The sequence below is a fragment of the Papaver somniferum genome, unplaced genomic scaffold (genome assembly GCF_003573695.1).
Source record: "Papaver somniferum cultivar HN1 unplaced genomic scaffold, ASM357369v1 unplaced-scaffold_107, whole genome shotgun sequence".
NCBI classification, from domain to species: domain Eukaryota; kingdom Viridiplantae; phylum Streptophyta; class Magnoliopsida; order Ranunculales; family Papaveraceae; genus Papaver; species Papaver somniferum.
The window spans coordinates 7,545,150-7,572,643 of NW_020619603.1; the positions used below are offsets into that span (position 1 = coordinate 7,545,150).

At 38.7% G+C, this 27,494-nt stretch overlaps 2 protein-coding genes across 2 annotated transcripts; one reads left to right on the forward strand and one right to left on the reverse strand.

Moving 5' to 3' along the window:
* The first annotated feature begins 15,012 nt into the window (after window positions 1-15,012).
* Window positions 15,013-17,183, forward strand: LOC113327971 (F-box protein CPR1-like). Its single transcript, XM_026575076.1, has 2 exons — window positions 15,013-16,283; window positions 17,102-17,183. The coding sequence occupies exons 1-2, from the start codon at window positions 15,013-15,015 to the stop codon at window positions 17,181-17,183; spliced, it is 1,353 nt and encodes a 450-aa protein (XP_026430861.1).
* A 4,843-nt stretch (window positions 17,184-22,026) lies between these two features.
* LOC113328207 (putative disease resistance protein RGA3) lies at window positions 22,027-25,564 on the reverse strand. The gene is made up of 2 exons (XM_026575309.1): window positions 22,562-25,564; window positions 22,027-22,467 (listed from the first exon to the last, which is right to left on the reverse strand). Exon 1 carries the CDS (start codon window positions 25,505-25,507, stop codon window positions 22,664-22,666), a length of 2,844 nt encoding a protein of 947 aa, XP_026431094.1. The 5' UTR covers window positions 25,508-25,564; the 3' UTR covers window positions 22,027-22,467; window positions 22,562-22,663.
* Between the last annotated feature and the right edge of the window lie 1,930 nt (window positions 25,565-27,494).

The window sequence follows — 27,494 nt, forward strand, 5'->3', positions numbered from 1 at the left end:
AAAAATGCAAAATTAAGTAAGAAAAATATTTATTCTTGAAAACAATGAAAATACAGAATATGGGATAAAATGTAGAATTAATGCACAAAAGATGAGTTAAATGCCAACAAAAAGGGATAAATATATACAATATTTGGCACTCATCACAAACTTCAGGTATTTCACTTGTTATATTATGGTTGGTCTATCTATGAAGCGATCAACGTTTCACTTGTTGTATTTTGGTTGGTCTAGCTTTAAAACGATCATTATTTTGTTTGTTCTAGGAAGGTCGGTCTAGCCATGAAGCAATTAATAAAAAAGACGCTATATGATAGTTGCTTGATTACTAAAGCGATTGCATAGCTGCTCTAGACTTGTAGAAATCCCACCTTTTCCAACTCGAGAGCGAGAGCCAAATTAAGTCGTTTTAAGGGTTAGAGTGACTCAATATGGGCTTTTCCAACCAAAAACGCCTGATCGCTTAATCCAACTTTTCTTGTAGTGTACCCTAGATATACCCTGCATGCCAAAACGGTTTAACGCGACTACTGTTGTTGGAAGTCTTGTTTCACTCAACTCAGGTAAATTCCAGAAGGCTTCAGAAATATCTATGGTGGATACTGGGCATGGTACTTATAAGTATTATCCGTCAACAATTGAGCAAGCGAAATCCGGGTACTTTGAGTTACAAAGGTGTGGCTGGGGCACATATATATTTGTTTTCTGGCTTGTGCTTACTTGCTTCTATATGGCACTGGGTATACTGGGACACAGAAATTTGTCTTTATCCTTTTGGTTGAAATGGTTCAGCAAGAGAATGTGGTGACTTTTCTACTTCACTGCCATGAACTGAAAAATAATGGTCCATCTACAAAAGAAGCGACAGATATATCGGTTGGTGGTTCATCCATCGCAGGAATTGAAATTCAAATTTCTTATAAATTTTTTTCCGTCTCTCCTGTACCTATGTGATTGACGTTTTTCTTTTCTTATGTTAACAACCAAATTACCTCGCACTTCCGATGAAATATATGTAGTTTCCAACATTGTGTTGTGAGGGTAGGAATAGACTTGTTTCTGCTGTTTCATAAGTAAGTTCGAGTGCTCTTTTTTTTTTTACATACATATATTATTTACTGTAAGTCGCTGATGACCTTCGTATCACTTGGTAAGTTCCATAATTACAGGTGGTCTAATCTGCCTGAGAATTTCAATACATCCCAATATTACAAGTTGTTCAAATAGTGGCGCAATTTAATATTACTTCTGAAGTTTGGGTTTTTATGATGCCTTTAAATGGAATTATTCATTGGATACTTATTGAGTGGTTTGACATAGTTTCCGTGATCATGTGATAACTCAGTCTAAGTGTATGGAAGTGGGTGTGCCTATCTGTTATAATTGTATACAGAATATCGATGTTTTGGTGATAAAAGTTTATGGAGTTATAAATTCTTGGGCAACAATTTTCAGCGTTTTGAAAGATATTATTATGGTTTTATATATATTCTAGCCAAGAGAAACATTTCTCCTCAAGAAAATTATCATCAAATCCAAGATGGTATCAGCCCCTCTACGATTCTATTTTCTCTAAACCATTAAAATTAATGGTGACGGAACAACTGAAGCTCACATACATTGCTGAGGCATATAGTTCTATGCATCTACAACAACCCGATGATGCTTTCTACATGGATACCGGTGCTACCTCGCATCTCACTGCTGATTCAGGTACTTTACATAACGTTACCAATTCTAGTATTGTACGGTCTATTTTAGTTGGCAATGGCAATAGCATTCCAGTTACTGCTAGTGGTACCAAGCTCATAAACCTCCCTTCTGGCGCCCTTCAACTCAAAAATACTCTTGTTGTTCCCTGATGAGTGCCAAATATTGTATATATTTATCCCTTTTTGTTGGCATTTAACTCATCTTTTGATCATTAATTCTACATTTTATCCCATATTCTGTATTTTCATTGTTTTCAAGAATAAATATTTTTCTTACTTAATTTTGCATTTTTGGGTAATAAATAAAGTCTGGATGACTTGCGGAGCGGAAAAGAGCAGAAAAGTAGTGAAAAACCGGGAGAAATCACGCAAGGAAGCCGCGAAGAATGGTGCGCACAACCTCATTTTCTACACACAAAAACGCCTCCGTTCTCAGCCATCAGATCAGTTCTCAGAAGCATCCGATGGTCGCTCCTTCATAGAGCATCAAAATCTGAAGTCTATGCCAAGCACCACAGCGCTGAAATTCCAAGCCTTCAGATTAGATGGTAGTTGAATCCAACGGTTGCTCCCTTGTTGTTCATCAAAGTTTGATATCTCCGCCTTACACTACAACACCTAACCCCATCTAGAGCCGTTAACTTCGTTGTATCAAAAAAATCTGACGGTCGCTACCAGCCTCTTCAGGAGGAACCATCCGATCCACCTACCAGCTTCACATCCCACGGCCCATCTCACGAAACATCACCTCTTGATGGACCCGCCTCACACCAGAACATCCCATACCCTAAAACTATCGAACCAACCTCATTCTTCCTCTTCCCTTCTCTTTCTTTTCCTTCTCCTTCACCCGACAGTTGCAGAGAGCTGCAACTGCAACTCCTGCCTCCACCGTACCAGCCTTCACTTCACCTCCATTTCCACTGCCAAACCACCCTCTTCCCCGACATCACAGACGCCACCATCTCTCCTAACTGTCAAGTTAGTTCATCCATTTCAAGCCTCTCACTGATGGCATGTGAACTCGAGGAACTAGGTTGATAGCTATGATTCGACGCATCATAAGAATGGAGAGGAGCATAGGGAACAATTGCAGAGCATGGGTCAGCGTCGAATTGGGTAATTTTTAATTGGGTGAAAACCCTAATTTGTAATTTGGGGGAAACCCTAATTTTAATGCTTTTGTATAAATAGAAGAGATGGGTATGGTGTAGAAGGTGTTCTTGGACTAGCCAAGTTACCAATTAGGTTTAATTTCATTTTTTGGTTCCAATTTTAATTGCACTGTTAATTTTTAGGGTTCTTGTTTGGCAATTTTAATTCTCTGTTTAGTAGTTCAAATGTTTGTTATGTTCTTGTTAATTTCATGTTTTAATTTCCTGTTTAATGTGTTCCTGTTTAATTTTAATTTGTCATGTTAGTTCACTGTTGTTGCTCACTGTTAGTTTAAATGCTCACTGTTAATGTTTAATTCACTGTCATGTAATGTTAGTTTGATGGAATGCTAGGCTAGAAGCCTTTGAAGCTTTGATTTGATTGTGCAATGGAAGAAATCAGTGCTCATAGCAAGCTGATTATCTTGCCATTCCATTTTTTGTATGCTTAGGTGCATTGTGTTGATTGAGTAGTTGGGAGAAACTAGTGCTCATAAAAAGCTAGTTCTCTTCCCATTATATATGAATGCCTTAGCTTTGCCTTAGTTTCGCTCCATTTCAGTTTCACTATCATCCTTGCCCTTGGCCTTAGGCCTTGGTTCACTTTCATTGTTCTTTGTTGTTGCCCTGTGTTGCTTCCATGTTTATTTTGTTTGCTATTTTCTTTATTGCATTGCCTTGTGCTGCTGCCACTTCTTCTCTTGTTGCCTCCCTTTGCACTGCATCTGAGTTTCTGCAGCTGTTGCTGCCACTCCACTTCCCTTGCAGCTGTCTGCTACACTGCTGCTGCAGCTGCTGTTGCTTTTGCCCTGCAGCTGTCTCCTTGCACTTGCCTTGCTGCATTGCACTGCTGCATTGCATTGTTTTCTTCCCCTGCTGCTACTACTTGCATTGCCTTGTGCTGCTGCTACTTCTTTTTCTTGGCCTTGCTGTGCACTTGCCTCTGCCCTGCAGTATTGCTGCTACTACTTGCATTGCTTGTGCAGCTGCTGTGCAGCTCTTGCTCCTGCTACTGCTACTACCTGCTGTGCATTGCTTCTGCTACTGCTGAAGCCCAGATTAATTACAAAAGCCCACTGTGGACTTAATCAAAGCCCAGGTGAAAAGCTAGAGCCCAATTCTCAATTCACAGTCACTGTTAGCCCAAGGCCCAAAAGACCAAAAGCCCAGGTTTAATCCCAAGCTCAGTTCACTACACTGAGCCCAATCCTAAGTTCAAGGCAAAGCCTAGTTCACTGCTAGGACAAAAGGTCAAGCCCAGTCCATTATAACTGTTAGTTCAAAAACTCTGAGCCCAAAGCATCAGTTCACATTACAGAGCCCAATTCATTCAAAGGGCATTCAAACCCATTAATACCCAAAGCTCATTGGTCATTCAAAGCCCATCAACAAATTAGAACCCCAAAAATAGCTAGAAACTCCAAAACACACCCGATCTCTGTGGATCGACCCGTACTTGCACGAGCTACAACCGACGACCGTGCACTTGCGGTATTACTGTAGGCCCGCGTTTTTATTGCGCTTAATTTTATACATATCTCCGGGCCCACCAAGTTTTTGGCCGGGGATAATTTTTACACCTCTTTGAGGCCTACCATTCCCGATATTATCAAAAACTTAGTTTCTGTTCGTAAGTTCACCACTGATAACCGTGTGTCTGTTGAGTTTGATCCATCTGGTTTTTCTGTGAAAGATCTGAGTTCGAGGAGTATTATCCTTCGGTGCAATAGTTCTGGGGAGCTTTACCCTATCAAAAAGCGTCCCAGTCTTCCCCCATTTTCCTTGTTGTCTGTTCGCCTGATATTTGGCATAGCCGACTTGGTCACCCCGGAAAGGTTGTTTTAGATGTTCTTCGTACCAATAATTCTATTCATTGTAATAAGAATCAACATTCTAAACTTTGTCATTCATGTCAAGTTAGTAAACATGTTCGATTACCTTTTTATGAATCAACATTCTTATGTTGCTGGATGAATTCACCAACTATCTTTGGGTTAATCCTTTAAAATTTAAATCCCAAGTCTATGACAAGTTTTTGGAATTTCGTTCTCTTGTTCAAACCCAATTTGAGCGTCAAATAAAAAGTTTTCAATGCGACACGGGACGTGAATTTGACAACTCTTCTTTTCACAATTTTGCTCGTACTAATGGTCTAGCAACCTCCACAACTCCTCAAAAGCTTGCTCCTCGTTCCACTAGATGTGTCTTTCTTGGCTTTCCTCCCAACCACCGTGGATACCGCTGCCTTGATCTGTCCACAAATAAGATCATTCTTTCTCGTCATGTAACTTTTGATGAAAGGGTTTTTCCTTTCAACAACCCTCCCACAAATATTCCCTCTAATACAGATTCTTCTCCCTCACCAATAAATTCTTTCTACAAACTCCCTACCCGTCAGTCACTTCTTCCCCCACTGATGACCAACCTTCAGTTTTACCACCTACAGAAACTCCTACCCGGTACACTCCTCCACACCGGCGCTGTCATCTACCTGTCACAGCGTCAGTTCCTTATCCATCCCCCACTGACACAGTTTCTCGTCCTACTATTCGTACCACTACATCTACTGTGTCAGTCTCATAATTCTGCGTCCACTGAAACAGCTTCTCGCCCATCCCCCACTGTGTCAGTTACTTCCCCATCATCCGTGTCAATCACTTCCCCCCACAATGTGTCAGTCCCTACCACAGCTACAGCGTCTGTTCCTACACCCTCCACTGCTCAGCCCGTCCCCCTTTAACAGATTCTGTTTCTTCCCCTACTCCCACTCATACTGTGTCAGTTCTACCACCTGCCCCATCTGCTGCATCCCGACCTGTCATTCGTGCATCCCGTGGCATCTACCGTCCAATTCACTGTCTCAATCTTAATGTACAGACCCTTCGCCATATATCCCCAATTCCTCGTTCACACCTACATGCTCTTAGGGATATTAATTGGAATGTGTTGTAGTAATTCGATTTGCGGTAAATACGGATTCGATGCTCGGTCTTGAATAGATTTATAAACAAAAATATATACAAAATTGTCACAGGATCAAGAGATACCGGGACTCAGGATTTCACCAATTCTTATACTCATGCGATTCAATTATTAATTCTAGACAATTAAAGCTTATATTGATAACAAATATCGACTCTTACTTTGCCAAAAATAGATTTTGTAAGTATTATATGTAAATCATAAGCATGATGCATCAAGAATCTCATGGATTAAGCATACATCATCAGACAAAATCACAAATAATCAATAAAATTCATAATTCCATTCATAATAGTGCAAATAGTCATAAAAGAATTAAATTAAATTACTCATGCATAAAGAATGGTTTCCTCCATCATCCCAGTATTGGGGTTTAGCTACTCATAATAATCATGTTATCAAAATACATACTTGATGCTCAAAATATGATTAAAAGAGTGAAAAATATAAAACAGTGGTTCTGTGACCCACAAAATTCGTCCAGAAAGAAACGATACCAGTGAGCTGCAGTAAAACAACGACACCCAGCTGCTGCTGTTGACGCTGCAGAAAATAAGACTGCTCTGAGCAGTCCGTTCTTCGTGTTCTTCAAGGTTTGTTAATGGCAGCAGCAGCAGCAGGTACAATTCCTGCAACTCCTGCTGCGCCTCTCTGCTGGCCTCCCAATCGACCCCTAACTCTTCATCCCCCTTCTCTGACATAAAACCAACTATTTATAGGCTTTAAATCCCCTTGAAACTCGATCAAACCCCTTGGAAATCTCCATTATTCTTTACGGGTTGTTTGAAGAATAATCTTCTTCTTGTTGCGTTACAGGCTGTTTCTAGCTATTCTCTCGTCTCAAATATCTTCTAGGACTTTTACCCAACTGTTTTGATGTATATCCCACGCAAGATATCCCATAAATCTCTCAAACTAATCTCAAACCCTAAACAGAAACCGTGTGCACTGTCTTGACTTTGTGTGGATTTTCTGACTTATCCAGCCCAATTAGATGGGTCTAATCGCTTCTAACAGGTCCCTTATGTCTTGTAGAGTCCGTGGGTACCAAATTTGCCCATTTAATCGCCTCCTAGGTCGCTCAAATCATTGATCCAAAACTGTTGACGCTGCTGCATTTTTTCCCGCCAAAATCCAGTTTTGAAACTTTGAAGATGACCTCCCCCTATCCAGTTCCGGTGTCCCTTTAGTACATGCCCTGAAATGGGGTGCCCCTTAGTAATTAGGTTACCCCTTATCCAAAGTGAGAGTCCGTATAGTAATTTTCTCCCACGAGCGCAAAAACCACTTTTTAGCCAATTTCGCCGCAAAAGCTTATTTCTCCAAAAACACCTACAAAGACATAAAATAACCAAATAAGTACAAAATAGAGTACTAACAATATAAACAATTGGGACAAATTAGACACATAAATGCGTCTATCAAATACCCCCAAAATTATTATTTGCTAGTCCTCGAGCAAATCTAATCTAAAATAAAATGACTACACTTAGCACGTGCAGTAAGCCGTTAAACCACTAGGTGGCCCTAGTGGCGGAGTGTTGTCTCCGGGGGGTTTACCAGAGGTGTACCCACAAAACCTTAATACTCCAGAGCTTAGCTATCTACGCAGAACCTTGGAAGGCACTAAAGAATCTCCTTGGTTGGAATACTTATTGACTACAGGAAGAAGTACCCTGATGCGAAATTCCAATTGTTGTACACGAGTTTGCACTCAAACATACTAAAATTCATATAAAGTGACAGAGCTCTAGTTGCACTATGGACATCATATTCAGAGTCTAAACTAATCACATGGATAGATCAAGAATATGGATATAGAAAACATAGATGGTTTTGATGTTTACTAAGTGAACGACGTTTCCCATATCTGTCTGAAGGCCTCCGCCAAAATGAACCTATCCTAATGGATTGAGATACTAGTCTGACTAATATCAACACACTGGCATATACAAGGGTACCAGTGGTCGATAACCTAACTCTAGGTCAACACAACTGGCATATACAAGGGTACCAGTGGTCGACTTTATTGAATTTATTCCTTTTGGTCAAATGGTCTGGTCTCAATTTTTTTTTTTTTTTTTTTTTTTACTTTTTGGTAACTACCTTTTTTTTTCATCTTTTTTTTTCATTTTTTTTTTTTCATCTCTTTTTCTTTTTCAACTTTTTTTTTTTTTTCATGGTATCTCAATCACTCTAATTCACCCTAGCATTGGTAACAACTTGAATCGTGGGCCCCACCTATCACTTAGAGAAACATAGTTTAAAAACAAAATAAAATAAAAATAGAAGTGAAAAGGACTCAACGAGATATGGTGAAACTATCATGTTATTTCTAACACCTGAGCTCTGTGCTTTTATGAATAGACTCTTTAGATGTTTCCATCTAATCAGATTGGTTCCTCAAACTCCTACAATCAAAATGCTTCCATCCACTTAGATTAGTTAGTGCAATCCTCAATAGGCATAAATTTCTAAGCTCTGGAGTTTATTTATTCATACTAAAAAGTTTCTCCCATACCCCCAAACTTAAACCTAACATTGTCCTCAATGTTCTAAAGATGAAATTAAAAGCATGAACAAGGAGAAACTGTTACCATTTGAAATGAAAGAGTTACGGAAGGATATTACCTGGTTGCATGAGATTGGGTTACCTCCCAAGAAGTGCTAAGTTTAAAGTCTTCAGCCAGACTAAGAAAAGTATTAGTCAACTCGAACCGTATAACAGTAGCCGGAATAACTGTGGGTCTTTAACACCAAAAAGAGCTGACAAAAGGAAACTGCAGTGAACCAAGAAAATGTACAAGACTAGCATGCCCTTACCTAGTTTCCTGATTAAGATATCTATATCTAATTGTGGTTCAGGTTCAGGTTCTATAAAAGGGTCTAAATATATTTCTTTAGGCTGCAACTCCTCAAAATTGAGATCCGAATTATTAGGTCCTAGAGTCTGTAAGTACTTAAATAAGAACTTAGAAGCACAAAATAATAACCTAAATAATTGAGGATCCTCTAAGTCAATCAGGTTTGACTTACATAATTGACCACAGTGAGAGTAGTGGTCATTCTTAAGAAAATGTGTCGATTCTAATATCCTAAAGTAATTAGGTTTAGTCTCAGAACTTAATAATTGACACATTTGAAATTTATACGTTCCCACAATTGTTTGAAAAATATTTGGTGGGAAAACAAAGTCGATCTTAGTATCATAGCCTGGTCTAACCTCATCAACCAGAGGATGGGTTTCTAACAACTGAACTTCCTTATGGACATCACTAGGTTCAGGAAAACGAGTATGAAAGTAATCTTGTAAAATGGTTGAGGCATTGATGTCAAGTCCTAAGTGTGGGGACTTTCTGAGAGTTAAAGGTAAGGCACTAGGGAAGTGATAATCACCCCCAAACTTAGAGTTTTCAGTTTCTCTAGATAGACCTCTAATTTTTTCTTGAATTTCCGTATCTTCAGAGTCCTTAAAATATTCAAGAGATTCTTCTAAGTTATTATCAGGTAGTGCATCTTTACTCATCTCTACGGGTCTATCTTCTTCTTCCAAGACTATTGTTTCTAAGTCGCTAGACTCTAAAACAGTATTTTCGAAATGAACCCGTTCCTCTAAACCACTATCGGCTTCGTAATCAAAAGGAAAAACTACATCGTCTAAAACGGTGGTATCCCTAATCAAATCATCGTCCTTTTGAATAGGTGAATAATCATAAAAATTATTTGGATTTGAAGTAGAAATAATATAATCACTATAAAGCTCAATTGGATTACTAGATTCCTGATTACTATGCCTACATGTTTCAGATTCTTCATCACTACTATCCTCATCATCATAATAGTACGAAGATGATTGAACCTTATCTAAATAAGTAGTGTTACCAATTATAACCTCGTTATCTTGATTATGTGAAAAAGTATCTTCATTCTCAATGGTATTATTGGATACACTATATTGGCAATTCAAGTTATTTCGAGCAATACTTTCATTCGTCTCTAACTCAAGTCTACGTGTCGACTCAGCTATCCTCTCAAGGGTCTCTTCCAAAGAAAGTTCCCTTAGTGTAGGATCTAAGTTTTGAGTTAATCTATTGAGGATATCTTCTACAGATTCAGTTGTTGTTGCAGTTCTTTCGTCCATAACTACATTATTCACCTCATCTAATTTATACATCGATTCAGCTAACTGACGTGATGACTTAGCTAAATTCCTGAGAGTCTCTTCTAGAGAAGGAATAGGAACTGAAGGATCATAATAAGGACTACTTTTCAAAAGTTTGATTGTATCCTCTAAAGACGAAGAACTAGTATTATAATCTTCTTGCTCGTATGACTGATGCGCGTGCGGATAGTAATTGGGCTCACCATGGTATGAACCATAACCTTGAAAAGGTTGGCGTCCCCAGTCACTATTCTCACTATGGTCATAATACTGATGATGTCCATATTCAAATTCAGGTCGATATTCATTGTATTGGCTTCTATCATACCAGTTCGACATTCTTAATTGCAGGGGAATTCTACGCAATCACAAACAAGTCCGACTCGACCAAATCAAACCTATAGAATCTAGCAAACAAAAATCATGATGGCTCCACTTAGATTGTTTTCTAGACCAGCTTCTATTCCTTCGAAAAGGAATTCGTTACAATTTGAGCACACCCCTCTGGAATCAATCCGAGCTAATGTAAGTTGAATCGAGGCGAGGGAAGCTCAGTGGAGCTTTGATACCCAAGGCCTCACCGCTATCACAAGGCGGCGCAGTCACGCATTCAACTCACAGAAACCATCATGAACTTTGAAATGTGCTTAAAGAGCAACCAATATTTTTCGAACGAGTTTCCTATTAAGCTCGTTACCCTATTGGTCTCGTTCTATTCAAAATTTTAGGCTTAGGTTCGCGTTTGGTTTCGTTTTCCTAAGGCGGGCAAGAAGGAAACGGTGATGAAATCCGAGTCCTTATCTTGTTTAGGCCAGGCCTTGCCCTTTACTAGGAAAATAAAGACAACCCGGTTCGTCCTCAAACAATTATCACCTTAAGGCAGACAGTAACCCGCTTGCAGGAGATTCGCGGGTGTTTCGATTGGACTTACCTCCCCCTTCTCTGACATAAAACCAACTATTTATAGGCTTTAAATCCCCTTGAAACTCGATCAAACCCCTTGGAAATCTCCATTATTCTTTACGGGTTGTTTGAAGAATAATCTTCTTCTTGTTGCGTTACAGGTTTTTTCTAGCTATTCTCTCGTCTCAAATATCTTCTAGGACTTTTACCCAACTTTTTTGATGTAAATCCCACGCAAGATATCCCATAAATCTCTCAAACTAATCTCAAACCCTAAACAGAAACCGTGTGCACTGTCTTGACTTTGTGTGGATTTTCTAACTTATCCAGCCCAATTAGATGGGTCTAATCGCTTCTAACAGGTCCCTTATGTCTTGTAGAGTCCGTGGGTACCAAATTTGCCCATTTAATCGCCTCCTAGGTCGCTCAAATCATTGATCCAAAACTGTTGACGCTGCTGCCTTTTTTCCCGCCAAAATCCAGTTTTGAAACTTTGAAGATGACCTCCCCCTATCCAGTTCCGGTGTCCCTTTAGTACATGCCCTGAAATGGGGTGCCCCTTAGTAATTAGGTTACCCCTTATCCAAAGTGAGAGTCCGTATAGTAATTTTCTCCCACGAGCGCAAAAACCACTTTTTAGCCAATTTCGCCGCAAAAGCTTATTTCTCCAAAAACACCTACAAAGACATAAAATAACCAAATAAGTACAAAATAGAGTACTAACAATATAAACAATTGGGACGAATTAGACACATAAATGCGTCTATCAGAATGCTGCCATGAAAGATGAGTACAATGCTTTGTTGAAAATTAATACTTGGGAACTAGTACAACGACCCCGTGATGCTCATGTTATTCGTTCTATGTGGCTATTTCATCACAAATATCATGTTGATGGTTCCTTGCAGCGACACAAGGCTCGTCTTGTTGCTAATGGCAAATCTCAACAAGTTGGGGTTGACTGTTTTGAAACGTTTAGTCCGGTTGTTAAACCTGCTACTATTCGTACTTTTCTTACTATTGCTACTTCGCGTTCCTGGCCTATACATCAGTTAGACGTTAAGAATGGTTTCCTTCATGGTGATCTGACCGAGACAATGTATATGCATCAGCCTCCGGGATTTGTTGATCCTGCTCACCCTGATTATGTATGTCGTCTACGTAGATCCCTATATGGACTCAAGCAGGCTCCTCGGGCGTAGTTTCAGATATTTGCCAAGTTTATCAAAGGTTGTGGTTTCCGTGGTAGTGTATGTGATCCCTCACTTTTTGTATATCAATCAGGATCCGAAACGGCATACTTACTTTTATATGTTGATGACATTATTTTGACTGCCTCTACTGATGCTCTCCTATGCCGCTTCATTGATTTGATGAAGAGAGAGTTTGCTATGTCTGACCTTGGTCCACTACATCATTTTCTGGGCATCACTGTTACTCGTTCATCCTCAGGATTATTTTTATCTCAGTCATTACATGCACAGGACATCATCGCGTGTGCCTCCATGACAAAATGTAATCCAATGACTACTCCGGTCGACACAGATTCCAAGCTCAGTGCTACATATGGCCCGACACTTTCGGATCCCACTCTATACAGAATCCTAGCGGGTGCTCTTCAGTACCTCACTTTTACTCGGACAGATATTGCATACGCAGTTCAGCAGGTATGTCTATTTATGCATGATCCCCGTGAGCCTCACATGCATGCCCTCAAGCGAATCCTTTGCTATCTTCAGGGCACCATCAACCATGGACTGTTTCTCTCGGTCTCCTCTATCTCTGGATTAACATCATACTCTGATGCTGACTGGGCGGGCTGTCCAGATTCACGACGATCGACATCTAGTTTTTGTGTCTTTCTTGGTGACAATCTCATCTCCTGGTCCTCCAAGCATCAAGCCACAGTCTCTCGATCCAGTGCTGAAGCTGAATACCGGGGAGTAGCAAATGCGGTTGCTGAAACAACATGGCTTCGCAATCTTCTTCTAGAGCTTCGACTACCTCTACGACGTGCTACTATTGTTTACTGTGACAATGTAAGTGCGATATATATGTCTGGAGATCCTGTTCAACATCGACGCACCAAACATGTGGAGATTGAAATAGCACCAAACATGTGGAGATTGAAATACATTTTGTTTGTGAAAGAGTTCGTATTGGTGCCATTCAAGTCATACATGTTCCCTCTGAGAACCAATATGCTGACATCTTTACCAAGGGGCTTCCTCGACAGCTATTTGTTCGCTTTCGTTCTAGTCTTAGCGTTTGTTCCTCTCTTGGTCAGACTAAGGGGGTGTAATAGACTTTATAATATCTTCTTACCTTATTTACCTTTAGGAGATTATCTCCATTTACTTGGGTTGTAAACACAAAAGATATTATTATGGTTTTATATATATTCTAGCCAAGAGGAACATTTTTCCTCAAGGAAATTATCATCAAATCCAAGAATAAAATATGTTTTGATTCATTATGGCCCCTGCATTATCTCAAATAAGTATCGAGAAATTGTATTACAGGGTGTACATTTGATAGGAAAGGATGTTTTACTCATATGATCAAAAAAGCAGAAGACTTGTCACTCATGGTATCCCTTGCTTGCCAAAACATTTTTATGCGCCAACTTCTGTTAGAAGTCTAGTTTCACTTAATTCAGGTGAATTCCTGAAGGCATAGTAATAGGGCTGCACAAGACCCGTCCACGATACCCAAACCCACCCGTACCCGCTAAGTCCATGGGTGTTTAATCCATACCCGCCCGTTGTGGGTGCGGGGTTGGTTATGAAAAAAAAAACCCGCTGTCTGTGGGTGCGAGGTTGGTTTAAGCTAATACCCGCCCATACCCGCCCAAAAAACCCGCAGATTATATACCATTAGATAAAACTAATCCTAGTCGTCCATTATGAAACCCTAATACTAGTAGATAGGATAACTGATAACCCTCATTCACTTTCTACACTCTTCTCTCTGTTCGGCCTCTCCTCTTCTTCCTCCTCAGTTCTTCTTCTTCACCTACGAACGACAATTACCAGAATCTTCACCAGAAATCGACAACAACAACTTCGAATCTTCACCAGAAATCGACAACAATCGAAAAATGAACAGATTCAACACTTAATCTTCATCTGTGAACTTCCTAGATATGAATATTTTGGGGGTTTTGTTTTTTTTTTTTCACTTAATCAAGGAGAATAGAAGTTACTCTAAATACGTGAATATAAAGCGGGTTTAAACCCGTTTAAACCCATACCCGCCCAACCCGTAGCGGGCGGGTAACAAAACCCACCCGCTGTTTGTGGGTGCGGGGTTGGTTATGAAAAAAAAAACCCGCAGTATATGGGTGCGAGGTTGGTTTTAGCTTATACCCGCCCATACCCGCACATGTGCAGCCCTACATAGTAAGTTCTTTTCCGCAGACAGTTGAGCGAGCAAAATCCTATTCTGAGTTATAAAAGTCTGTCAATATTGGACCTAGAAATTTTCTTTATCATTTTTCTTTGAAATGGTTGAACAAGAGAATATACATGGGAATGTTTGTATTTCGCTGCGCAGAAACCGAACATGGTGATAGCAGGCAAGCGTATGTGGTCTTCCGATAAAGAAACAATAAATATATCAGCAGTTTATCTTTGCATCCATTTAAGTACTCATGTCTCCACCTTTTGAAGAAATCAAGTATTAATTTGCTTGTTTATCTTTTACTGTGCAAAATCTTCATTTCAACATTTAGATTTCCTTTGTTTGATAATCCACAAATTCCTTCCACTCGAGTCTAAAATTGATTATGAATGTGAGGTGAGGAAGCCTAGCCTAAAAGTGACTCATGCTCGTGCCATATGCTCTGGAGCAAGCCGAAAGACATACTCCACATTAATGTCAATTCTTGCAACTAGCTGCGTTGTCTAATCCAGATAGAGCCAACTTCGTACGTCGCCTAGCACGGGTTACTAATCAGTAGAATGCGATGGTGTGCAACGGTTTGGTATCTTATACGGAAAGCGTAACTTGATTTTGTAAGGTACGTATTTGAGACTGCACTATATATATAAACAGCAACCCTAATTTTCTTTTGCAATAGCTACGACGAATAAAACGAATGGCGAGCCTTCCTGAAGATATTATCATGGATATACTCTTGATATTACCAGTCAAATCCATCTCTCGTTTCAGGTGTGTATGCAAACTTTGGTATGAATTGTTCAAAAACCCTAATTTTATTAAAACGCATCATCACCGTGCTATTGAAAACAACAAATATACTGTACTACTTAAAACATGGGATTGGTCACAATGCGTTTTTTATTCCATAGATTTTGATGTAACATCCTCGTCTTATCATATGCCTGTTAAAACTCAGCTCCCGCCACATACATTTAACCGTGGCTTTGATCGACCTATTGTTTCATGTGATGGTCTAATCGGATTAAATCTTATGAATAAGATCTGCTTCTGGAATCCGTCAACCAGAGAATACAAGTGTATTTCGACATTAGATGTTAACGAAGCCTATTATTTTTTGATATATGGGGTATGTTACGATTGGAAAATTTGTGATTATAAGTTGTTCAAAATAGTGGTTAGGGAACGACATATCGATATCTCTTCCGAAATTTGGGTAAGTAGATTAGGTTCAAATTCATGGAATAACATCGGAAGCATACCTTACAATATATATCGTGCTAAGTTTTGTGCGAAGGCATTAAATGGAATTATTCATTGGTTAGGAAAAGAAAATGTTGTTGTTTCATTTGATATAATAGAAGAGCTAACCGAGGAATTCCAGTTACCTGATTGCTACATAAACAATACAAGCTACTCGCCTTCTGATTATATGGAAGTGGGTGTCTTGGTAGATGACCTTTACCTATTAGCTAATGCTACATGTGGCAGGAGTAACATCGATCTGTGGGTGATGAAAGATTATGGAGTTACAGATTCTTGGACCAAAATTTTCAGCCTTTCCCCAGATATAACGAAGTTCGATAAGTTATTGCCACTGCATTATCTCAATGAGAATCACCAGATTCTACTAAAGGGTGAACATATAATATGGAAAGAGGATGCTTTAGTCTCGTACGACCCAAAAAGCGGAAGACTAGTGAATCTTGTTATCCACCGCTTGCCAAGACACTTTAATGCGACTGCCTTTGCTGCAAGTATAGTTTCACTCAATTCGCGTGAATTGGTAAAGCCTACAGAAATATCTAAGGTGCACACCAGGCATGGCGCTGCAAGTATATTTTCAATCCATTCACGTGAATTGGTAAAGGCTGCAAAAACATCTAAGGTGGATACCAGGCATGGCGCACATAAGTTCTGTTTGCTGGCGGTTGAGCGAGTGAAATCCGGGTATTCGGAGTTACAAAGGTTTGCGAAAGGCCCATATTTTGTTTTCTGGCTTGTGCTTCCTTGCAGTTTTCTGGCGTTGAGTATGATGGGATCTAAAAAATTTATTTGTCATTTTTCTTGAGATGACGAGAGTATTGTGGCACTGACTTGGCTCTGCTATGCATCAGACATGGTATATCTCATAAGTAAATTCAGGTGCATTTTTAGTTTACAAGCTATCTTCAGTATTAGTTTCTTGTCATCCGAAGCTTGAAAGCTTTCGTTTAGATGATGACCATGCCAGGAGGAGAAAGATGTGCAGCTTCATCACGTTTCTAGGAATTTCCTTGCAGTTTCGGTGTATCCTTCTTTAACTTCACTGCTAGATTTGCAGGGATTATTACCCTTACCTTTTGAAGAACAGATATTGCGCCTCCCCCGTAAGTGCAACATGGATCTATGGTTGATGAAAGATAATGGAGTTATAGATTCTTGGACCAAAATTTTCAGCTTCTCGAAAGTTGAAACATGTTACGAATCATTACGGCCCCTGCATTATCTCAATAAGAAACAGGAGATTCTATTACAGGGTGTACGTTTACTACCTAATTATAAAAGCCAAACTGCTTTAGTCTCGTATAATCCGAAAAATAGTAGACTTAAAACGTTTGTTATCCCCGGCATACCCGAATACTTTCTTGCCACTCCTTATGTTGCAAGTCTGGTTCGGTGAATTCGTAAAGATGCAGAAGATCTACGGTACACCAAGCATCGCGTTAATTCTAGGAATGATTGAACAAGAGAATGTGGTAACTTCGTTTGTTCTTGTGTGAAATTTATTTACTTGATGCATGTAGCTGCAGCTCCTACACTGGTCTAGTCTGTTCTGTAGATTTACAAGCTATCTTCAGTTTTAGTTTCTTGTCATTCAAAGTTTGAAAGATTTCGTTTAGATGATGGCCATGCCAGGAGGAGAAAGATTTGCAGCTTCATCACCATCTTTCTAAGAATTCTTTTTATGAAATTTGAATTACTATATCGGTGTATCCTTCTTTAACTTCACTGCTAGATTTGTAGGGATCATTACCCCTACCTTTTCAGAAGGTTAATGTTGATTGCTTTGTATGTATTTGAATGTTCATGAATTGCTGTTTTGCAAGCACTCAAAGAATTGCAGGTTCTGATAAATTATGGTTTTCTCAAGTATTTAGCACTGTTTCGAAAATAACCCGAGTTTGTGCAAAAAAAAAAAAAAAGAAAATCCCGAGTTACCATAATAAGAATTTGGTGGTTTATAAGGAAACCATACCTTTATTTGGTAAGCTACGTAATTGGAAATCCACGTGTATATATATATATATGTACTACTGCAAAACTTCACGTCTTCATCTTGCAATAGCAACAACAGTGGGTTTTTTTTAGAAAGAGAAGAAAAAGAATTTCATGGCGAGAATTAAAAAGAAACTGCCGAGCCTTCCGGAAGACATTATTTTTTGAAAAAGGCAAGGATATATTAAAAATGAAAGAAAGAGTGCCAAGATGGCACCCTCCAAAGATACACGAAGATAGGCGACTAGAGAATTTACATTGGACTACTCTCTAAACAAATTCATCCAATCGAAAACAAAATGATCAAATTTGATCTGCTTAAACGACTCAACATTAACAATCCAACTAAGAGAAATTAAGGTTTTTCTTCCTTGTTTCCGCGCTATTAAGATGTCGTTCCTTTCTAACCACACCGACCACCATATTGCAAAAGGTAAACAATACCTCAAGAAAATGAGAGGTTTAGTAGAAAACTTTAATTTCCACTTCCAAAGAAATTCCATAACTGTCGTAGCATGAACCCAACCAATACCCAGCTGATGTAAAAAGTGTTCCCAAATCTGTCCAACAAAAGAGAAATGAAGAAACAAATGCTCTACTGACTCCTCACTAACAATACAAAACGCGCGCACGTTCACCACTGTCATACCCGTTTTTGACAACAAGGAAAGAGTAGGGACAACCCTATTTGCAGCAGCCCATACCAAGAAGCTAATTTTAGGAGGAATTGTCTTATTCCAAATATAATCAGAATGAAATTTTGGAGGTATAACTTGTCCTTGATCATGCATGAGCCAAGCATAGCAAGAACTAACAGAAAATGTACCTTTTGGATTAGAAGTCCACTCCCGTTTGTCGTCGTCTGCAGCAAGCTCTCCTTAACTCTCTATATTTCTTGAAAACTCCACGGCCTCTTGAATTTCCTGATCCTTAAGTCTTCTACAAGGATCAATGTTCCAACACTACCCATTACCGCTGTTATTGTTCATTTCTTTAACCGAAGCTTCTTTCCTCCTACTAACTTTCCACGATCTTGGAAATAGCTATTTAAGAGTTTTAAGGCCTCTTGAGAATGTACCAAGATATTATCACGGATATACTTTTGAAGTTACCAGTGAAATCTATCTCTCGTTTCAAGTATGTATGCAAACTCTGGTATGAACAGTTCAAAAGCACCATGTTCATTGAGAAGCACCTTCAACATGCTATTCAAAACAACAAGTTCAGCGTCTTACTTGGTTCCGATAGTGATTTTTATACCATAGACTTTGATGGAATGTCCTCAACTAACCATATAGCTATTCAAACTAAACTCCCAAGTAACACGTGTGTAAATGATCATCTACTTGGTGTGTCTTGTGATGGTCTAATCTGCTTACCCAGCTACTTTTCTGATGAGGATACAACCTTATGGAATCCATTAACTGGACATCACAAGAAAATATGGATATCGAAAATATCATATCGTAACCAATGCAATATCCGTAATGTCTATGGGATTTGTTACGATTGGAAAATTGATGGGTACAAGTTGCTCAAAATAGTGCCCGATTCACGGCGGAGTTGTTCTGAAGTTTGGGTTCGTCCACTAGGTTCATCAGGTTCATGGAATAGCATCGGAAACATACCTTGTGATATAAGTATTGATACTAATATTTCTAAGAAACCATTAAATGGAATTATTCATTGGATGGGAAAAACGAAAGTTATAGGTTCGTTCGATATAGTTGAAGAGTGATTTAAAGAGATCCAAATAGGGAAAATAACCGTTTGGTCTTTTTTAGGTGGGCCCATGTCAGTTTAGTCCCTTGGTCAAACGCCTTTACTGTTTGGTCCATAATTATTAAAAATATTAAATGGACAAAAGTACCCTTCCGGGTTAATTTCTACTTATTTTTTGTAACAGTTCATTCGTCAAAATGAACTCCTGTTAATTTCTACTAATTTTTTCAGAAATTACCTAAAAACCAGAATTCATTCCAGAAATGAACTCCATATAAAAACCTAAGAAAACCAGAGTTCATTCCAGAAATGAACTCTATATAAAAACCTAAGAAAACAGAGTTCATTCCAGAAATGAACTCCATATAAAACATAAAAAAAACCAGAGTTAATTCCATAAATGATCTCCATATAAAAACCTAAGAAAACAGAGTTCATTCCAGAAATGAACTCCATATAAAACATTAAAAAAAACCAGAGTTCATTCCAGAAACGAACTCCATATAAAAAACCTAAAAAACCAGAGTTCATTCCCAGAAATGAACTCAGTATAATCACCTAAAAAAACAGAGTTCATTCGAGAAATGAACTCCGTATAATCACCTAAAAAACAGAGTTCATTCCAGAAATGAACTCCATATAAAAACCTAAAAAAACAGAGTTCATTCTTTACATGAACACACACACAAAAATCCATAAAAATCAAAGTTCATTCGTAGAAATGAACTGCAGTAGCATCATCTTCATCATCTTCGTTGTCTTCAAACAACAGCAGCAACAGATCCATGAAATCGTCGTCATCGTTTTCTTCTTCTTCATCATCAACAACAACATCAAATTCAAGATCTTCAACACGAGCAGCAAACATCAAAAAATCAAGATCTATCATCTTCATCGTCATCTTCAACATAAATCTATCGTCGTCTTCATCATCTTCATCGTTTTCATCATCATCTTCAAAAGAAAACAGAGTTCATTTCAAGAATGAACTTCATCAAATTCATCATCTTCAACAATAGCAGCAGCAGCGATGAAGAAAAACATAAATCTATCTTCATCAAGAAAAAACATCAAAATCTTCATCACAAACCAGAGTTCATTCCTGAAATGAACTCCGTCATCTTCATCTTCTTCATCAGCAACAACAACTCATCTTCATCATCTTCATCCTCTCCATCATCAGCAGCAATAACAGACGGAAAAACATCAAAATCTTCATCACAAACCAGAGTTCATTCCAGAAATGAACTCCGTCATCTTCATCTTCTTTTGTAGATCCGAAACTTACCCAAGCATGTAAGATGATAAAGGTGCATCATCATCATAAATAGCAGCAGAATCTTCAACCTCACCATCTTCATCATCAAAACAGAAGCAAAACACAATAAAAAAAAAAACGCGCAAAACTTCATCGTATTCGTCATCATCATCGTTCATCTTCTTCATCACTAGCAGAGAAAAAAATAGAGAGAAGAGAGAATCATTCATCATCATCTTCATCTTCTTCATCACTAGCAGGAAGAAAATAAAAAAGAAAAAAAGAGAGAGAGAAATTCTAGATATGAAAATATAGGAGAGAGAAAGTAAATCTGAATGATTCTTTTTCTCTTACTTTTTGACTATATATAGGGTCCTTATCCAAAAGGGTATTTCTGCCACTACAAGATGACATTTACATAATCCACGACATCACCTTAGGACCAAACTATAATTTTTAGGACCAAACTATAATTTATATTACCAAATAGGACCAAACAGACAATTGACTAGGTCAATTGGACTAGACTCTCTCTAATATATTATTTGTAGGACCAATTAGTATTTCCTACATCCAAATACCCAGTTGGTACCTAGACGAGGAAATGTATCCGTTTGGTAATATGGAAGTGGGTGCTTTGCGGAAGGAACTTTACTTTTCAGTTCATGGTACAGGTATTATGAGCAGCATCGATCTTTGGGTGATGAAAGATTACGTAGTTATAGATTCTTGGACCAGAATTTTCAGCTTCTCGAAAGATGATACATGTTACGAATCATTACGGCCACTGCATTATGTTAATAAGAATGGGGAGATTCTATTACAGGGTAAACGCTTAGAACGTTATTATAATGGACAAACTGCTTTAGTCTCGTATAACCCGAAAACCACGAAAAATCGAAGGCTTAGAACTTTGGTTATCCCCAGCATACCAAAATATTTTTCTGCGACTACTTTTGTTGGAAGTCTGGTTTGGTGAATTGGTAAAGCTGCAGAAGATCTACAGTGGACACCATGGCATGGCGCTTATACTAGGAATCATTGAACAAGAGAGTGTAAGATGAAACAAGCAGTCCTATTTTGTTTGTTCTAGGTTCCTGTGAAATCTACTTATACTTGGTGTATTTAGTTGCAGCTCCAAAGCTATGTTGTGTTAGGCGCTCTTAAGACGCCCAGGAAAAACAAAACAAAAAAAAAAATCACGTTTTGGCGCCTGGCGCCTTCTAGGGCGACATGTACACCTAGGGCGCCTAGCTCGCCATTCACAACATAGCTCCAAAGATTTCCAAGCTTGTCTATACAAATTATTAATGGCTTCTTCATTTCTACTACACTGGTGTAATGTTTCCTGTAGATTTCATAGTGAGTGTTTCTTTATAAATGGGAGTGGTTGGATTTTATGGTTCACGAACAGTGAGACTGTCAGATGCAGTATCTTTGATTAGTTTTTCGTTCTATCATTACGAATGGGAATGGTTGGATTTTATGGTTCAATTATGCAGCTAAATGTTCTCGGAGTACACAGGACATTGAATTACATAAAGACATTATCCTTATCCGGCTTACAGAATGATTAGGCACCTGAAGTTCTATTTAAAATCCTTACAAACTGAATCAAATCTGGTTACATAAAAGTACGAACTTACGGCATTAGTTGTTTAAGAAAGTGAAGCAACTGTTAATAAACGAAACTTTGCCACAGGTACCATACAGATTTCCTCACTTTCTGAAAGATAGAAGACAAGAGATTTCGTAGATATAAGTGAAGCCATCTTAGTTGGCTGAGCTTGCACCTCAAAACACCGTTTAGCTATTATTTTCATACTCCTGTGGATATTCGTGCCAAGAGTAAAGATTTTGTGCTCGCAAGGTATGACATTCCACCCCTCAGAACCCAGCTCCTTTCCGCTCACTCTGATCAAACAATTTCGAGAGCTAAACATCTGCAGCACTATCAGGACAGGAAAAACATGCACCACAGATTTTGTGTATAAAGGAATGGTATTACCTGACTTTTGAACTCTGAAAACAGAGATGCTGGACGAATTCAGATCATTTCTCAGGATCCTTAGTGGATGCCGCTGACCTTGAATACCCACATCTCAAGTTCTCAACCCTTCTTGCAAACCAAATTATCGAGAGCAGAGGAAGTCAATTTTGCACAACGACTTACACCCACTTTCTTCAAGGTATCTGGTACATCCACATTCTTCAAAGTATCTGGAAAGAAGTGCGGCAATACAATCAATTTGGGGCAGTTTCGAATATGCAACTCTCGAATAAAAGGCATAATCTTCTTCTCATCTGGAGCAATGAAATCCCAGTGCTCAAATTTAGACATATCAACAAAATGAAGTTCTTCCAGCTTTGGGAATGCTAGCTCCTTCACATATTTGCAACTACTGCCAATTCCATAGAACTCATTCCCGATATCCTTAATACTATCCAGATTTTGTATAAACAATTCTTCAAGGGATGGTAGGTTACCCAATGCAGGTAACATTGTACAGTTCATGCAATCTTGTAGCTTTAACCTGCGAAGATTAGGTAACAAGGAATCATTCTCCAGCCATCTTGGGAGCTTCGACCCGAGAAAATGAGTGAGCGTCATTTTCTTTATGTTTGGATGTGGGTGAAGGTCTTCAAGCACCCTCTCCGTCTTTCTAACCTCGTCTTCTCCTAGATTTTCCAGCTTGTACGGTGAAAAATCTAACCGGAGTTCGTGGAGATTCTCCTTGTTCATCAGTTTAGCATCACTAACCTCCTTGAAGTTCTCCACTGTATGCAAACCTATTATGTTTATGCAGCCTTGCAGTTTGTTGAGGTCCTGGAGCTCTCTAATCCTGCATCCCAGTTTCACGATACTCACGGGGAATTTGGATAACGTCTGAAGGGACGTTAACCTCCCAGTTCCTTGTGGTAAGTATAGCAGTTTAGGAGTACTTTGAATTTCAAGATGTCTCAAGCCACTTAATTTAACCAAACTGTCAGGCAATTTCGAAAGTTGTTGGCAGTCGTTGAGGGCTAAAGTCTGCAGATTATGTAGATCACAAACTTTTTCAGGAAGAGATTGTAGATTTGTGTGAGACAAGTTTAGGTACCGCAGATGCTTCAATTTCCCCACTTCATCAGGTATTTCTGAAAGGTTAAGAAAACTGAAATCCAATACCTTAAGAAATTTCATGTGAGCAAAGAGATTTGGCGAGACTGTTCTGGAAATCACTCTGCATTTGGAATTGTTGAATATTAGAGTGGAGAGTTTTAGAGTGTAGTCGTGGTTTTCCTTCTGTATAGAGCTGGCGATGGAATCAAAGTTGCTATGCAGAACTGACAGATGGCGAGCCTTGCTTGTTTTGAAAGGTGCCTTGTCGATTTCCACAACAGAGTGCCCACTCATAGAGGCGGCTAAGTCATGCACCAGATCATGCATCTTGATGCAAGTTACCTCACCGTCTTTGTTCCTTTCATGAGGATTGAAGTACGAACGCATTATTAATTCACGAAAGCACTCCTCCCCTATCGAATCTGGATCTCTATCTTTTGTTGTGGACGAGCTTAGGAAACCTTCCGCCATCCACAGCTTTATCAGTGTTTCCTTGTTGATCACCCAAGCCTTTGGAAATAGGGCGGTATAAGAGAAGCAGAGTTTGAGAATAGGTGGCAAACTGTAGTAGCTGAAGTAAAGAGCCGGCAGGATTGGTTCCATCTCTAGCAGCTCCCATTTATCACTTTCCATAACATCTTCCCATTCCTGTCTGGTTGTTTTTGTGCGAAGCAGACCACCTAGACACTTTAGCGCAAGAGGGACGCCGTCGCAACGCTGATAAAGTATCCTTCCGATGTCTTCAAAAGGTTTCACTGCATCAGCATCATTGCCCTGTTTCCCGTAAGCATTTCGACAAAACAATTCCCAAGCCAACTCCTTGGATAAAGGCTGTAGCTCATGAAGAATCGTCGTGCTCATCAAATAGGCAGCCATTTTATTGCGCGTGAGGATCAGTAAGCTGCTTCCAGGAGCAGCAACAAGAAGGCTCTTCAGATGTTGCCAATCGCGGATATCCTCATTCCAGACATCATCCAAAACAAGTAAGAATTTCTTATGTTTAATACGTTCGGCCAAGAGAGTCGAAGGACTACGCATATCAGCACCATTCAAATCACCACAAAGAGAAGTAGAATCATCATTATCACAAGACGGTAGAGCATCCAATATACTCTTCACAGTCATCTCCAGATAAGATGCAGCAGTTTGAGGTACAGAAATCCAGAGTCTAGTATCAAAATGTTTTTTCACCTTGTCATCATTATACACAAGTTGAGCAAGAGTCGTCTTGCCAAGTCCACCCATTCCAACAATACTTATGACTCTAACACCTTGTGATTTATCACCTTCTAATAACATTTCCTTAATATTTTCCTTATCTGATTCCCGACCACAAAAAAAATCATCATCTTCACAGAAATTACGATAACTATGTGTACATGAATCATCTGGATGTCCTGGTAACTCACTATTTAATTCAAGATCTAAACTCTCTGATTTCATTTTTTCTAATTTCCTCCTTAAACTCGATAATTTTTTAGATTTATCAAAAAGCACAAAAGCACAACTTAAAGACGGAGCAACTGAAGAACAAACATTACTAATACTTATAGGATTAAAATCACCTTCTCTCTTGTGTTGAAGAAATAAGACCAATTCATCCAGCAAATCTTCGATTTTGTACACCAAGTCTTTAATCCGATCAAGAAAATCACCGATTTCATCGTCTCCTAATTGCTTTAATTCTGCATCTTCAACCACGGATCCGATTGCGTTCAGTGTGTTTTCCAGTTTCCTCAATTTTTTTATGGTATCGGAAAATTGCTTTCCGATCTCATCTGAGAGCAGAAGAATGACGTCATTTAGCTTATTGATGACTAACGTCATCACAGACGAGGATGAAGAAGCCATCACCAGTGAACAGAAACACCGAGTGAATTTACTTTTCTGAAATTGGAAAACAAATTATCATCATTTTATTAAGAGGTGTTGTGGAAATTGAGTGCGTGGTAGGTGCGATGTCAGTGCCAGGGAACAAAAAAATATCGAGGCCGCGTGGGGCAACGCGTAAATTTCGGTATTGTGAAACACTTTAGTTAAACAAGGACTACTTTGATTAAAAAACAATATTCCAACAAAGTGGTCCCCCGAACTTTCGTCTCGGACTTCCTCGGGATATTTTTTTCTTTTTCTTTTTATTATAAGGGTTTGCAAGATGTAAAAACAAATAAAAAAATATTCTCGTCAAACAAGAAAAAAGAGATTTTTAAGTATTTTTTACAATTATATCTTTATGGATAATAATTAATGAATTTATAGAATGATTTTTTTTCTCAAACTACATCACGGATGTTCGCAAACTTTATACCATTGAAAAGCACCTACGTAACGAATATAAATATGTCTATCAAATTATGCATATTTCTTATATTTCTTATAATCAATTAAAAGGATAATTTTAGAAACATCTTCTTGTTAAGTGATATAGGTCACTTAATGATGGGACAAAATTAAAATCAAATAGATCATTTAATGGTGGGACGGAGGGGTAGAAAAGATGTGTCATCCTGCATTGGGGATTGTGTCAATAAATACACATTTGGCAAATCTATTTTAACTCAAATTTACACTTGTGCATATAACAAAATCCTTATTATAATAAGATTCGATTTGGTTAAAACCAAACCATGGTTACAAAGTGGTCAAGTTAAGTATATTAAGAGGCGAAGAAGAAAAATATACTCTAAATTATAATTTGAACCTAAATGAGTCGCCATGCGGGCACGATATTTGGTTGAGTGAGTGGGGCACGATGAAAAGAAATTAGTCGTTCTCTTCTTTCTTTTTTTTCTTCTTTCTAAAGGTAAAGAAAATATTGTTTTGAACAGAACTTCAAAAGCTGTAAGTTTGCACCATCTAGTCACACGCACACCTTTAAAAGAAAGATAAAGCAGCCCAGTAGATTCCGTAAAAGAGAACGCTCTTCTTTGGTGGTCGTAATCAACGGTCCGAAAAGACGACCAATATACGTGTATGCATTTTTCTATCGGCGGTGTTATTATGAGTATAAATTGGGCCAGGCCAGGCAGCCTGGCAGATCTCCTAATCTAGGCTAGGTCAAATGGGCCTCGTATTCAGCTACCCAAATGGTGGTGATGTTTTTGTTGCTACTGCTGGTGTTGTTGTTGTTTTTGAATGTGTTGAGGATCCTTACATGACATCAGAATTTCAGCCCGTGTTCAGGACCGTTACATCACATTCTCTAAAAGGGTTCACCACTTCCTCTATTAGGTATAGCCACCGCCACTCCCTCACCATCGTCTCAACAATGGAGGTGGGATATTTAAAGCCAAAACATGACTGTTTTTTTCAAAAAAGTTAACTCGGATGGGAAAGAGTGAATGCAGATATGGTGTCACTCGTGTCTAATCAATCTAAAAAGTGGATTTGAGATTTTCAACCATGTCCAATCCTTTACCCATCGGATATGGTTGTCGCGGGTGAGTAGATGACCGGACTGAATACACGTGGATTTGCAGACTAAAAGAAAAAACGTTTAAGAAGAGTAACATATATAACTTATTTAAAACTAACACCATTTATATCTCTAAGATTGCAACATAACAATAGCAACGCACCGTCTTTCTAATAACCAAAATTATAGTATCATCAAAAATCTACACCTTTGGAGTTTCCTTAAAGTGCAGGTGACACTGTGCTACAGTGCTAAAATTGTTGGGAGATAATACCAGTGACCGAAATTCAAAACTCGTCGGCATCGGGATGAGGGTTTTTCTTTCTTTTCCCAATTATTTGGGCTCGTAGATAGCAGACCTCTTTGAGGTTTAGACTTGAATATAACCTTTGGGTTTTGGCCCAATGTTTTTTCTTCTGTTTG

What these genes read in the sequence shown, in the direction of transcription:
- LOC113327971 (XM_026575076.1), top strand. Translation starts at nt 15,013, where the DNA reads ATGGCGAGCCTTCCTGAAGATATTATCATGGATATACTCTTGATATTA. An exon ending in GGGTATTCGGAGTTACAAAG is followed by an intron (nt 16,284 to 17,101) that starts GTTTGCGAAAGG and finishes TGATGCATGTAG; the next exon opens with CTGCAGCTCCTACACTGGTC.
- LOC113328207 (XM_026575309.1), bottom strand. Translation starts at nt 25,507, where the DNA reads ATGGCTTCTTCATCCTCGTCTGTGATGACGTTAGTCATCAATAAGCTA.